Source organism: Gigantopelta aegis, chromosome 3 (assembly GCF_016097555.1).
Source record: "Gigantopelta aegis isolate Gae_Host chromosome 3, Gae_host_genome, whole genome shotgun sequence".
NCBI lineage: Eukaryota > Metazoa > Mollusca > Gastropoda > Neomphalida > Peltospiridae > Gigantopelta > Gigantopelta aegis.
In genome coordinates this window covers 58550830-58565503 of record NC_054701.1, presented here as the reverse complement: position 1 = coordinate 58565503, position 14674 = coordinate 58550830, and the positions used below count along the sequence as shown (strand labels likewise).

Here is a 14674-nt window from a genome sequence, read left to right as displayed (position 1 = left end):
ACATCAAGAAGTTTCATAAGAAGACTTTTATTGTTAACTTACATCAAGAAGTTTCATAAGAAGACTTGTATCGTTAACTTACATCAAGAAGTTTCATAAGAAGACATATGATTAACTTACATCAAGAAATTTCATAAGAAGACTTGTATTGTTAACTTACATCAAGAAGTTTCATAAGAAGACTTGTATTGTTAACTTACATCAAGAAATTTCATAAGAAGACTTGTATTGTTAACTTACATCAAGAAGTTTCATAAGAAGACTTTTATTGTTAACTTACATCAAGAAGTTTCATAAGAAGACTTGTATCGTTAACTTACATCAAGAAGTTTCATAAGAAGACATATGATTAACTTACATCAAGAAATTTCATAAGAAGACTTGTATTGTTAACTTACATCAAGAAGTTTCATAAGAAGACTTGTATTGTTAACTTACATCAAGAAATTTCATAAGAAGACTTGTATTGTTAACTTACATCAAGAAGTTTCATAAGAAGACTTTTATTGTTAACTTACATCAAGAAGTTTCATAAGAAGACTTGTATCGTTAACTTACATCAAGAAGTTTCATAAGAAGACATATGATTAACTTACATCAAGAAATTTCATAAGAAGACTTGTATTGTTAACTTACATCAAGAAGTTTCATAAGAAGACTTGTATTGTTAACTTACATCAAGAAATTTCATAAGAAGACTTGTATTGTTAACTTACATCAAGAAGTTTTATAAGAAGACTTATATTGTTAACTTACATCAACAAGTTTCATAAGAAGACTTATATTGTTGTCAATGTCACTTCGACAAGCAATATGAAGAGCTGTGTCGCCATCATTATTCATAAGGTTAATCTACAAAATGAATGAATATATATATTGAATGAATGAATGAATGAATGAATGAATGAATGAATGAATGAATGAATGAATGAACAAATGTCCCCAAGGACAACTCCATCCAAATAAGATCATTGTAATGTTTGTATAAGACAATAGCTACCCTGTAAATGCAGTTATCGAATAATACACAGAACAGTTATTTGTTATCTTACTAGGCATATTTTACAACATGATTTAAAAGTGTCTTGTTACAGAATGACTATTTAATTGACATGTTGTTCCTACATTCACATATCTGGCTTTTAAGATATATATTTACAGGCCCATAAAAATGCACTCTATTTAGGGAAGTTGATTGAAACACATTTTATTTTTAATGGATTGGGCAAACATTTTCCAACTCATCAGCTAGGCCTTCTCCATGAAACTTTTCCTACATGTGTGTAGTTCAATGTAATATATGATTCTAGAATACCAGCACTTAACTTGTATTGATAATAATCTACATGTGTATAGTTCAATGTAATATATGATTCTAGAATACCAGCACTTGACTTGTATTGATAATAATCTACATGTGTATAGTTCAATGTAATATATGATTCTAGAATACCAGCACTTGACTTGTATTGATAATAATCTACATGGGTATAGTTCAATGTAATATATGATTGTGGAATACCAGCACTTGACTTGTATTGATAATAATCTACATGTGTATAGTTCAATGTAATATATGATTGTGGAATACCAGCACTTGACTTGTATTGATAATAATCTACAGGTGTAATATATAGTTCAATGTAATATATGATTCTAGAATACGAGCACTTGACTTGTATTGATAATAATCTACATGTGTATAGTTCAATGTAATATATGATTGTGGAATACGAGCACTTGACTTGTATTGATAATAATCTACATGTGTATAGTTCAATGTAATATATGATTGTGGAATACCAGCACTTGACTTGTATTGATAATAATCTACATGTGTATAGTTCAATGTAATATATGATTGTGGAATACCAGCACTTGACTTGTATTGATAATAATCCACAGGTGTATAGTTCAATGTAATATATGATTGTGGAATACCAGCACTTGACTTGTATTGATAATAATCTACAGGTGTAATATATAGTTCAATGTAATATATGATTGTTGAATACCAGCACTTGACTTGTATTGATAATAATCTACAGGTGTAATATATAGTTCAATGTAATATATGATTGTGGAATACCAGTACTTGACTTGTATTGATAATAATCTATAAAACAATGTGATGTGTATATATAGTTCATTGTAATATATGATTGTGGAATACCAGTACTTGACTTGTATTGATAATAATCTACATGTATAGTTCAATGTAATATATGATTGTGGAATACCAGTACTCGACTTGTATTGATAATAATCTACATGTGTATAGTTCAATGTAATATATGATTGTGGAATACCAGTATTTGACTTGTATTGAAAAATCTACATGTATAGTTCAATGTAATATATGATTGTGGAATACCAGTACTCGACTTGTATTGATAATAATCTACATGTATAGTTCAATGTAATATATGATTGTGGAATACCAGTACTTGACTTGTATTGATATTAATCTACATGTGTATAGTTCAATGTAATATATGATTGTGGAATACCAGTACTCTACTTGTATTGATATTAATCTACATGTGTATAGTTCAATGTAATATATGATTGTGGAATACCAGTACTCTACTTGTATTGATATTAATCTACATGTGTATAGTTCAATGTAATATATGATTGTGGAATACCAGTACTCTACTTGTATTGATAATAATCTACATGTGTATAGTTCAATGTAATATATGATTGTGGAATACCAGTACTTGACTTGTATTTGATAATAATTATACATGTGTATATATAGTTCAATGTAATATATGATTGTGGAATACCAGCACTTGACTTGTATTGATAATAATCTACATGTGTATAGTTCAATGTAATATATGATTGTGGAATACCAGTACTTGACTTGTATTGATAATAATCTACATGTGTATAGTTCAATGTAATATATGATTGTGGAATACCAGTACTCGACTTGTATTGATAATAATCTACATGTGTATAGTTCAATGTAATATATGATTGTGGAATACCAGTACTTGACTTGTATTGAAAAATCTACATGTATAGTTCAATGTAATATATGATTGTGGAATACCAGTACTCGACTTGTATTGATATTAATCTACATGTATAGTTCAATGTAATATATGATTGTGGAATACCAGTACTCTACTTGTATTGATAATAATCTACATGTGTATAGTTCAATGTAATATATGATTGTGGAATACCAGTACTTGACTTGTATTGAAAAATCTACATGTATAGTTCAATGTAATATATGATTGTGGAATACCAGTACTTGACCTGTATTGATAATAATCTACATGTATAGTTCAATGTAATATATGATTGTGGAATACCAGTACTCTACTTGTATTGATATTAATCTACATGTGTATAGTTCAATGTAATATATGATTGTGGAATACCAGTACTTGACTTTTATTGGTAATATCTACATGTGTATAGTTCAATGTAATATATGATTGGGGAATACCAGCACTTGACTTGTATTGGTAATAATCTACATGTGTATAGTTCAATGTAATATATGATTGTGGAATACCAGTACTTGACTTGTATTGATAATAATCTACATGTATAGTTCAATGTAATATATGATTGTGGAATACCAGTACTTGACTTGTATTGGTAATAATCTACATGTGTATAGTTCAATGTAATATATGATTGTGGAATACCAGCACTTGACTTGTATTGGTAATAATCTACATGTATATAGTTCAATGTAATATATGATTGGGGAATACCAGTACTTGACTTGTATTGGTAATAATCTACATGTGTATAGTTCAATGTAATATATGATTGTGGAATACCAGTACTCGACTTGTATTGGTAATAATCTACATGTGTATAGTTCAATGTAATATATGATTGTGGAATACCAGCACTCGACTTGTATTGATAATAATCTACATGTGTATAGTTCAATGTAATATATGATTGTGGAATACCAGCACTTGACTTGTATTGGTAATAATCTACATGTGTATAGTTCAATGTAATATATGATTGTGGAATACCAGCACTTGACTTGTATTGGTAATAATCTACATGTATATAGTTCAATGTAATATATGATTGGGGAATACCAGTACTTGACTTGTATTGGTAATAATCTACATGTGTATAGTTCAATGTAATATATGATTGTGGAATACCAGCACTTGACTTGTATTGATAATAATCTACATGTGTATATATAGTTCAATCAGCAGTTGCAAAACGAAGTACTAGTAGGCGTTGGAACTGCCAGAGCAGGAGTTGGAGGTTTATCGAGAGCTACAGACACTCAGTAATGGGGGGAGGGGAAGGGGGGGGGGGGGGGGGGCTCTATGGGCCGGACTCTGTTACCACAGAAGTGTGCAATGTAGTCCACTTGTAATGCATATAGTTGGTGAAATTGTTGGCCCAAGAATAAAACAAGTATGACTCGGTGGTTTTCCGTTTTTAAAAAAAAGCTATTTTCAGTTTCATGTTTTTGTAAATTCCGTTTCATTTCCGTTTCAGACTACAATATGTAATTAACATTTGAACTAACACAAGTTGTAACAAATTAAAGAGTCCGAAAATTTACTGGCGTCGACATGCGTCGCTATTTGTCATTAAATCAAAGTAAGCCTACATATTAGTAGCAAAAAATCACATCAGGAGCAAAGGCTACAATTGTAATAACTACATAAAGCATGATTGTCCAACAATTAAGTGCACTGCTTTATTCAATGGGGCTTAGGGTTCACAAAACGTAAACATTTATTTTATCATCTCTTTGACAGTCTAACGTCATCTGCAAATTGAAGTATGCTCATGACACAGCGGAAATAAAGTAGCATTGCAACGTTCAGCCAGCCGTTTTTTGCTAAACGTTAGCAAACATATTTTGACTGGTGGTTCCAGAAATGGTCATTCGGTTTAAGGTGTAGCGTAAAAATCTGTCTTCCGAGAGAAGCGTTAGCGACAAACCGTTGGCTAAACTTACTCATGGGGAAAAAAAACCTGTCCCATCTGCGCAGGCGCAACAGACTAAGTAGTAAACCAGCCCCAAGTTCAGCCAGAAAACGTTTCGCTAACGTTCGCGAAGTATTTGATTGGTTCCCAGTGTGACCATTTGGTTTACTGTGAAATGCATAATCCAGTCTAGCATTTGCCAATTGTACTGCGCACGGGTCAATCGTCAGTTTACAGAGTGTGGCAATAGTAAAATTGTTTTTTGGGGTTTTTTTAACTTCGCGGAAAATCGTAATTCCGTTTCCAAATGTAAATTCTGTTTCACAATGGGAATTCCGGGAATTCCGTCCGTTTTCCACGATCGCAGAAAATCACTGGGTCTACCAGTGAATGTGCTCATGAATCAAAACAAAATATATTTTAAAAACAAAGGCAATGAGCATTAATGGACGCTGTATTCGTGGGAAACTCAAAGTTTTCCTGAAGAAATTAACCCATAGAAGCCGAACTATACATTCAGACAAGAACCAAGAAAATATGAACTGGAGTCTGAGCAACTGTAGCGAAAACAAACGTTGGAAAAGAGGGTAGTAAACGTCGCATGCGACGCCTTGTTTTGCAACCACTGGTTCATTGTAATATATGATTGTGGAATACCAGTACTTGACTTGTATTGATACTAATCTACATGTGTATATATAGTTCAATATAATATATGATTGTGGAATACCAGTACTTGACCTGTATTGATAATAATCTACATGTATAGTTCAATGTAATATATGATTGTGGAATACCAGTACTCGACCTGTATTGATAATAATCTACATGTGTATAGTTCAATGTAATATATGATTGTGGAATACCAGTACTCGACTTGTATTGATAATAATCTACATGTGTATAGTTCAATGTAATATATGATTGTGGAATACCAGTACTCGACCTGTATTGATAATAATCTACATGTGTATAGTTCAATGTAATATATGATTGTGGAATACCAGTACTCGACTTGTATTGATAATAATCTACATGTGTATAGTTCAATGTAATATATGATTGTGGAATACCAGTACTCGACTTGTATTGATAATAATCTACATGTGTATAGTTCAATGTAATACATGATTGTGGAATACCAGTACTTGACTTGTATTGATAATAATCTACATGTGTATAGTTCAATGTAATATATGATTGTGGAATACCAGTACTTGACCTGATAATAATCTACATGTGTATAGTTCAATGTAATATATGATTGTGGAATACCAGTACTTGACCTGTATTGATAATAATCTACATGTGTATAGTTCAATGTAATATATGATTGTGGAATACCAGTACTTGACCTGTATTGATAATAATCTACATGTGTATAGTTCAATGTAATATATGATTGTGGAATACCAGTACTTGACTTGTATTGATACTAATCTACATGTGTATATATAGTTCAATGTAATATATGATTGTGGAATACCAGTACTTGACCTGTATTGATAATAATCTACATGTGTATAGTTCAATGTAATATATGATTGTGGAATACCAGTACTTGACTTGTATTGATAGTAACCTACATGTGTGATGTTACAAAATACAATGAAATATTACCTGTGCACTATTCTCAATGTAGAGGTCCACCATTTCAGTATTCAGAGAGAATACGGCCATGTGCAAAGCAGTATTTCTGAAATAAAGTGGGCAATTTAAGTGTCTTTATTTGTACAGTCACGTCAGTGTGCATATGTTGCTCGTTTGTAATTTGATATTTTAATTATGTTAATAATAATAAAGTTAAATATTTCATGTAACCACATGACAACATGTAATACATGTATATACCAGTAAAATTACTTGAGCTAATTAAATAAGGTAACGACAACTGAAAAACTACTGAGCACGTGTTTTCTCTGGGTTTCAAAATAAAGATGAATAAAAATGCATTGTATTACTAATATTAAATACACAATGTCATATAATGATTAGCTTGTCAAGAGCCTTAAGAACACAAGTCTTGAAAAATCTGGTTCAGCTGTTAATTCTGTAATGCGGCGGGGGGAGAGGGAGGTGTATAAATTCCTTGCGATGGGACCAACAATTGCTATGAAAAAAAAAAAAACCACAGAAATATTTACATAATGTTATCTAAATATGATAAATAAAATGTGGACCTTTGGTAAAGACGTTTTTTTTTTTTTTTTTTTTTTTTAGGGGGGGGGGGGGGGGGGGGGGGGGGTGCTTTCGGGCCTGTATCGAGATTCAATATTAAAACATTTCCTTCCTTCCTTACAGCTGAGCACTTAGCTTACATTTTTTGCACATAATGAAATTTATGCCTTGTATATAGAAAAATAATAGTTAAGTTTCCTCAGGACAAAAGCTTTTGTAATATTGTTTAACAATGTAGACTGTACACATGGTGTTCAACAATATTTAACAATGTGTAAATTTAGGGTCTTTTTTCTTTTCTTTTTTTTAAAGTGGAATAATGTGTAAGGTTTTCTGCAATAATCTTGCTTCTTCCTTTTTCTTTTTTCAATTCTTATTTTTAAAAAATAAACTATTAAAATGTTAACTTGGGTTACAGTAAAGCAAACATTTTCAAGGATGGCCATAATTAAAAGTGTTGTTTGTTTATATAATTATGTACTTATTTTCGTGTTTATATTATATCCAACTAAGGTTCAAACATGCTACCCTGGACATACCTCAACTATCTAGGCTGTCTGTCTCTGCATGTCCAGAACAATGGGTTAGTCATTAGTTGTTAGTGAGACAGATGTCAGTGTATATGGCCTTACATTTACCCACTGAGTCGATTAACTCTTGGTGGGAGCAGTTGGGTGTGTGTGTGGGGTGTTTGGAGTAGAACCCCCCCACCCTGATTCAAGCAATTTTTTTTTTTTTTTCCAATACATTTTCATGGGGAGCATGTCTCGATCTCCTATGAAATTTGCTCGCCAGTCTAGACCCCCCCCACTCCCTCCGCTAAAATTCCTGCACACATGCCTGGGGAGCTGTTGTTTACAGGATGTGAACCCAGTACCTACCAGACTTTAGTCTGAAAGTGTAACCACTACACCACTGAAGCTAGTCTAACTAAGAGTAAAAAGATACTGCCAGGTGACTGATTACCCTTTGGAAGGAAGGAAATGTTTTATTTAACGACACACTCAACACATTTTATTTTTACAGTTATATGGCGTCAGATTTACCCTTTGGAGTCTGTGGCATTAACATCAGCTGAATGGAAGATTAAAGCTTCGGCACAGGCGACATTTCCTGAAACGAAACAAATTAAATCAATAAATGTATCTCATGTATTAAATGGTTGATACATGTACAAAACATGCCAGCAGTCCTCTGTCAATTCAAATGATCATAACCTAAAAAGGGGTTATGCAAAACAAATTGGCATAACAGCTTAAACAGGGGCTGATTATGCTTTAGGTAAGGGGGGTTTCTGAAACAATATGTAAATGTTTATAATTTGAAATCATAAATTTTACATGGACATCAGTTTAGATCTACGTGGTGGGGTTGGGTTTTTTTAGCTAGGGGTAAGGGGGGGGGGGGGGTCTGTGCAACTGGGAAACCCCTATAATCTGCCCCTGCATAACTGTTTTTGTATTACTGAAATACAACACACTGCTAGGACTGGGGGATAGGAGAATTTGGCTCAGTTGGTCGATCTTTGTAACCCATGCAGTGATAAATCACCCACCTGACACACAGTCAGTCTAGGATCGATCCCAATCAGTTAGCCCATTGGGCTATTTCTCATTCCAACCAGTGCACAATACAACTGGTTTATCAAAGGCCATGGTATGTCAGCAGCAGATCAGGAGGGGGGGGGTCCAGGGGTCTGGACTCCCCCTTTTTGAAAACCGACCATAACCTTTAAAGGGAAATATGATTATATTAACTGTTCTGTGTAAAAGGAGAGATCAGTCATCACATTTGGACCCACCCACCCTTTCAGAAATCCTGCATCCACACCTGTATGTGCTATGCCGTCTGTGGAATGGAGCATATAAAATATCACTTACTACTAATGGAACAAATGTTACAATTTTCCTAAGTCTATGTAAAAATTACCAAATTATCTATAATCTATAGTCCTTCCCACTGGGAATGTCTTTTTTCATGTTGTGGAATTTACTACTAGCTATTTATTTTTGAGCTGATTTTTTTCTAAATTGCACACAAAAATAGTGGGTTTTTGTTACGGTATTTCTAAAACACTTTTACTTTTCTTCTTATATCAAACCAAACTGAAATTATATACCAGAAATATTTTTGTAGGAGGATGGGACGGACTATATAATTACATGTATAGTTGTTAAACAAAACAAACTTTAGCTTTTTCTGTACAGGATGGATCTATACCTTGTTGTTTAAAACCTTACCATTTAATGCTGCAATAATAAGGGGAGTGTACTCTGACCCTTTCTCGTGGCAGTTGATGTCCAGATGATTCAACTGTAGCCGGATTCTCTTTCCTGGATCAGGTGTGTTGATAACAATATTGGGATCTGTCAAAAGTTTCTGAAATCAAAAATTAAAATTAGAATTGTAATACTATTAATATTTCTGATGTAATTTTTTACTGTTAATTTACAAATAGTTAGGGAATATATAACCGGCCTCACTGGTGCAGTGGTTAAGCCATCGGACTACAGGCTGGTAGGTACAGGGTTCAGGGTTCGCAGCCCAGTACTGGATTCAACCCAGAGCAAGTTCTTAAAGGCTCAATGAGTAGGTGTAAGGCCACTACACCCTCTTCTCTCTCAATAACCACTAACCAACTAAAAACTAACCCACTGTCCTGGACAGACAGCCCAGATAGCTGAGGTGTGTGTGCCCAGGACAGTGTGCTTGAACCTTAATTGGATATAAGCACGAAAATAAGTTGAAATGAAATGAAAAGGAACATGTAACAGTAAAGCTGCAAGCACAGCTCTCTTAGTTATAGAAATAATTAGTAATGTTAAAGAACTTGATCATTAAAGAAAGCTGAACACAATATAGGAAACGTGCTAACACAAATCATTCCTCCATATATAGATTTCCTACAGTGACTGCAATAAAAACAGTATTTTGCTCCATTGCAACAACATTTCAGTGTAATGTGACACAATAATAATAATACTGTCAAAAATATATAAGCTTATAAATTTTTTTTACATACACGTGCTGTTAAAATAATGCCACATACAGGTAAACATTTTACAAAGTTTTAACATGTTTGCACATTAAAGCTACTTTTGTTCTGAATCAGTCATTAAACTAAATCATGAAGCACGGTCAGTCTGGGATCAATTCCCGCCAGTGTGCCTATTGGGCTATTTTTCGCTCCAGCCAGTGCATCATGACTGGTACATATCAAAGCTTGTGGCATGTGCTATCCTGTCTATGGGATGATGCATATATATGATCATTTGTTACTAATGAAAAAAATGTAGTGGGTTTCCTCTCTAAGACCAAATGTCATATACCAAATGTTTGACATCCAATAGCCGATGATTAATAAATCAATGTGCTCTAGTGATGTCGTTAAACAAAACAAACAAACATGAACAAAATCAAGAACAGACATTCAGCTTACCATGGTTATTACATGATGTAAAGAAAGTTGAGAACAGTATTCCACAAAATCTTTTGAACAAAAACATGACCATTTGAATTTTAATCAATGGCAAAGACCCAGGAATTATCGCTCTTTATGAGGGTGCTCGCATACTTTACATCCTACTATCTCACTGTAACCCAGGTTTTTCAGTAACTAGTGTTTTGAAGCCACTAATCAAATAACATTACTTTGTCTGCTACTGTATGAACAGGGAAGGTGGTCATATTTTTTCAGAAGATGGGGCATTGAACAAATTAAGAATGGTTATATAGACTTCATAACGGATCGATTCGGTGACAAAACAAAAACAAAACGTGAATCACTGGAGAACGAATGAATGAATGAATGAATGTTTAACGACACCCCAGCACGAAAAATACATCTGCTATTGGGTGTCAAATTATGGTAATGCAAACAATTAAAGTGATGATCAACATCAATACAAAAATTCAAAATTTAAATAAAAACACAGTTTAAAAAAACTGTGCAAAAACACAATATCACAGATAGATACTGACTTTTACTCAAAATTTCAATTTTGCACTGTATTGGCCATTCTCAAAGAGAATGTTACACCCCTGCACCACGGTGAGGTTACAGCACATGCAGGGGCACTGGAGAACGAGACATTTGTATGTCATTGCCAAACACCTATCCATTTTCGGTGTGTGGATTTTTTCTTTATCATTTTTATTTAAATAAAATTTAGTTGCAATATTATATTTTCTTCTTTTTTTATGTATACATGTTATATGGACATTTGTTTATGTATATTCATAATTGTTGACCGCTTTTTGGTGAGGGGGAGGGTGCTGCATGGTGTGTTTGCAAGTACTTCGTCCTATTCCCCATTAATCATGTTTGTCGTTGATTTATTTTTATTTTATTTTTTTTAATCAGTATTTGAAAGTGGGGATGGGGGTACTGTCAGTTCAAAAGTCAGGTGTATATTATTGCTTGCTTTTTTATATTAAGTGTATAGGCCTATATATAATTGTTTATTTTACATTTTACATATTTAATATTTATTTGTGTTAACTTTAATTAAAACAAATTGGGGTGAGAGTGTGGGTTTTTTGGGGTGGGTTTTTTTCATTAAAATAATTAATTAAAAATAAATATTATGTTGAAACATTTGGTAGAATTTACACTATGCTGCAAACAAATAATTTGTGGTTTTAAAAATATTCGAGAGCGATAGTTTCGTTTGCACACCACTCGTGTAAGTATACATGTAGTTTGCATAACCCATTTTTTGTTCATGCATTGAATCTATCACATCATTTACATTATAGGTTAAGTACAAACAAAATAGGTTACTGAATTTATTTTTGCATAACACATGGATACATGGGCTGTTTATTTTATTTTATTTTTCTTCTACTAAACCTTTTTTGTTACCAAACCCTGCAGCATTTCGTAGACTTATATTATTTATTTTTACATTTAGCCATTCTATGCTTCAGTCACCATACATGCTCATGATTAGGCTGGGAATAATAGGATATACCTATCGGTGTGTTACGAAAATACAATTTGGAATGTTGGTGATCGGTTCCTGTTGTACACACATGTATATACATGTACATACATGTACATCATCAGTAGTAGTAGAACATTTATGTTGTTTACCTCTTTTACACAGTACTACACAAAACAATTTTGGCTAAAACATTTTCATTATGGCAAATAAAAATCCCACTTGGCAATTTGTTTGGCAACAGGTATTTTTAATCTTCGATAAGCCCTGAGTTCATCAAGTATTATGACTGTGACAGACCAAGCGAGATCAAACCACCTCTGTGGATCCATTCACCTGATTGGGTTGTTTCTCATTCCAACCAGTGCATAACAACCGGACAAAGGCTGTGGTATGTGCCTTCCTGTCTGTGGGAAAGTGCATATAAAAGATCCCTTGCTGCATTAGGAAAAATGTAGCGGGTTTCCTCTGATGACTACGAGTCAGAATTCCCAAATGTTTGACATCCAATAACCGATGATTAATTAATCAGTGTGCTCTAGTGGTGTCATGGAACAAAACACACTTTTTTTCAGCCTAAGCGAAGATGAGCTGTAAATAAATAATGTTAACAAAGAAATAAAACTAAACTGATAAGTAATGATAATAATAAAAACATTTTAAATTTCAGTTTCAGTTTAAAGACAGTTCAAAATTATATTCATAAAAAGTTTTATGAAATATGTGGGCAACCAAGAGGTGATGTTGGGCAACCAAACTTCAGCTACTGGTTGCCCACCGGGCAACAATCACAATTTCACATTTGTGCACCCCTGTAATTTATGTTGTTTAAATTTTTCACACAAACAAGTATTAGTACAAAGATAACAGTAAATCAGTGATATATGAATGAATAACAAAGTATATGACATTGTGTAGCATGTTTATGAAACAATTATAACAGGAAGTATATAAACATTGCAAAAGTGTCATCACATAATAGATATAGGTTACCAGGTTCATACTATATGGTAACCTAGCTGAAGTTCTGTAAAACAATTACAATGCCAGATATATGACCTATAACATCTTGGCAATGGAAGGAAGGAAGGAAATGGTTTATTTAACGATGTACTCAGCACATTTTCTTTATGTTTATATGGCATTGGACATATGGTTTAATGAGGACCACACAGATATTGAGGGAGGAAACCTGCTGTCACTACTTCATGAGCTACTCTTTTCGATTAGCAGCAAGGGATCTTTTATATGCACCATCCCATAGACTGGATAGCACATACCACGGCCTTTGATGTACAGGGTGCACTGGCTGTAGCAAGAAATAGCCCAATGGGCCCACTGATGGGGATCGATCCCACACCGACCACCCATCAAGCGAGCGCTTTACCATTGGGCTACGTCCCGTGCTCTTGGCGATGGGTGTTAAAATAGCACACGGCTTAAATTCAATGTTTGATGGGTTGTTTAATTTTTTAACAGATAGGGGTTTTTTTTAGGGAAAATTTGGGATTTGTAAAAATTAAGTAAATTTTCTATTGTATGATATGGCACCAACAAAAACAGTACACCCACACAGTGTTCGAGATTAACGGTATCCCGATATCCCGGGGATACCAGAATTTAATTTTGGATACCAGACTTCAAGAACCCAGTATCCCACTGGGATGCCATATAATACTAAATTCTCAGGTGGGATACTGGCCAAGAAATTTAATCTCGAACACTGCCAAAAAATATTATCATCAATGTCCCTAACTGTTATGCTTCAAAGTATGTTGTGTTTGTTTTCTCGTGCACTGTTCATGCAAGCAACATTGGGTGGGGGGTTTTCTTTACATTTCGGGAACATTTTCATTAATTAAAAATAAAAAGTTTGTTTTGTTTAACGACAACTCTAGAGCACATTGATTGTTAAGACAGTGAGCCTTAACTCAAGCATGCATTTATAAAGTGGAGTATACCGAAAATACTGGTCGATATTGGTATTGTGTCAATTCCGAATACCATTAATGTTCAAAATAAGCACTTAATTGTCCATTTGTCCTGACAAGTAAAAATCTGCTTGGACAAGCAAAATGTACCTCAGTGGTTGTCCAGTGGACAAGTAAAAATGTTCAATGCTTGAATAAAACAAGTAATTTATTTGGACAAGTAAAAATATTGCTGGACAAGTAGATTTCTCGATGTACTTGTCCGGTGGACAAATTAAAAATTCTGCTTATTTCTATCGCTGCCCATATATACCAATACCAAGGTAAAGTACCAGTACCAATACCGAACCTCATATGTTAATACTGCCCAACTTTATTTATTTCTTAAAATTAGCAACATCGGATTCACTTGACTTAATTAGTAGGAGCTGACTTAAAATGGAGGAAGATGAATTAACATTCGATGTTCAGAACCCCCCGAACTCCCCCAGCAAAGCGGTGAACTGACTGCTCCTGTATGACAAACTGAGTTTTTCCTTTTAAAAAATATTAATCAAAGTATTCATCCACTGTACATTGCGCCTATGTCAGAAAAATAAATTTTTTTACTTTAGTTATAACTAATACACTTTCCTGTTTACTGAATGATTACAAGGCTCAAACTTAACGACGGCACCG

At 33.5% G+C, this 14674-nt stretch overlaps 1 protein-coding gene across 3 annotated transcripts in view; it reads right to left on the bottom strand.

Moving 5' to 3' along the window:
- LOC121368321 overlaps window positions 1-14674 on the bottom strand; it is a 57446-nt gene that overhangs the window by 40013 nt on the left and 2759 nt on the right. For all 3 annotated transcript variants that reach the window (XR_005957503.1, XM_041493002.1, XM_041493003.1), the window contains exons 2-5: window positions 9363-9501; window positions 8169-8235; window positions 6565-6640; window positions 757-852 (exon numbers count right to left, since the gene is read on the bottom strand). Coding sequence is in view for 2 of the 3 variants with exons in the window: in XM_041493002.1 (XP_041348936.1) it covers window positions 757-852; window positions 6565-6640; window positions 8169-8235; window positions 9363-9501 (378 nt within the window). In the remaining variant the exon portion in view is untranslated. The remainder of the gene's footprint in view (window positions 1-756; window positions 853-6564; window positions 6641-8168; window positions 8236-9362; window positions 9502-14674) is intronic.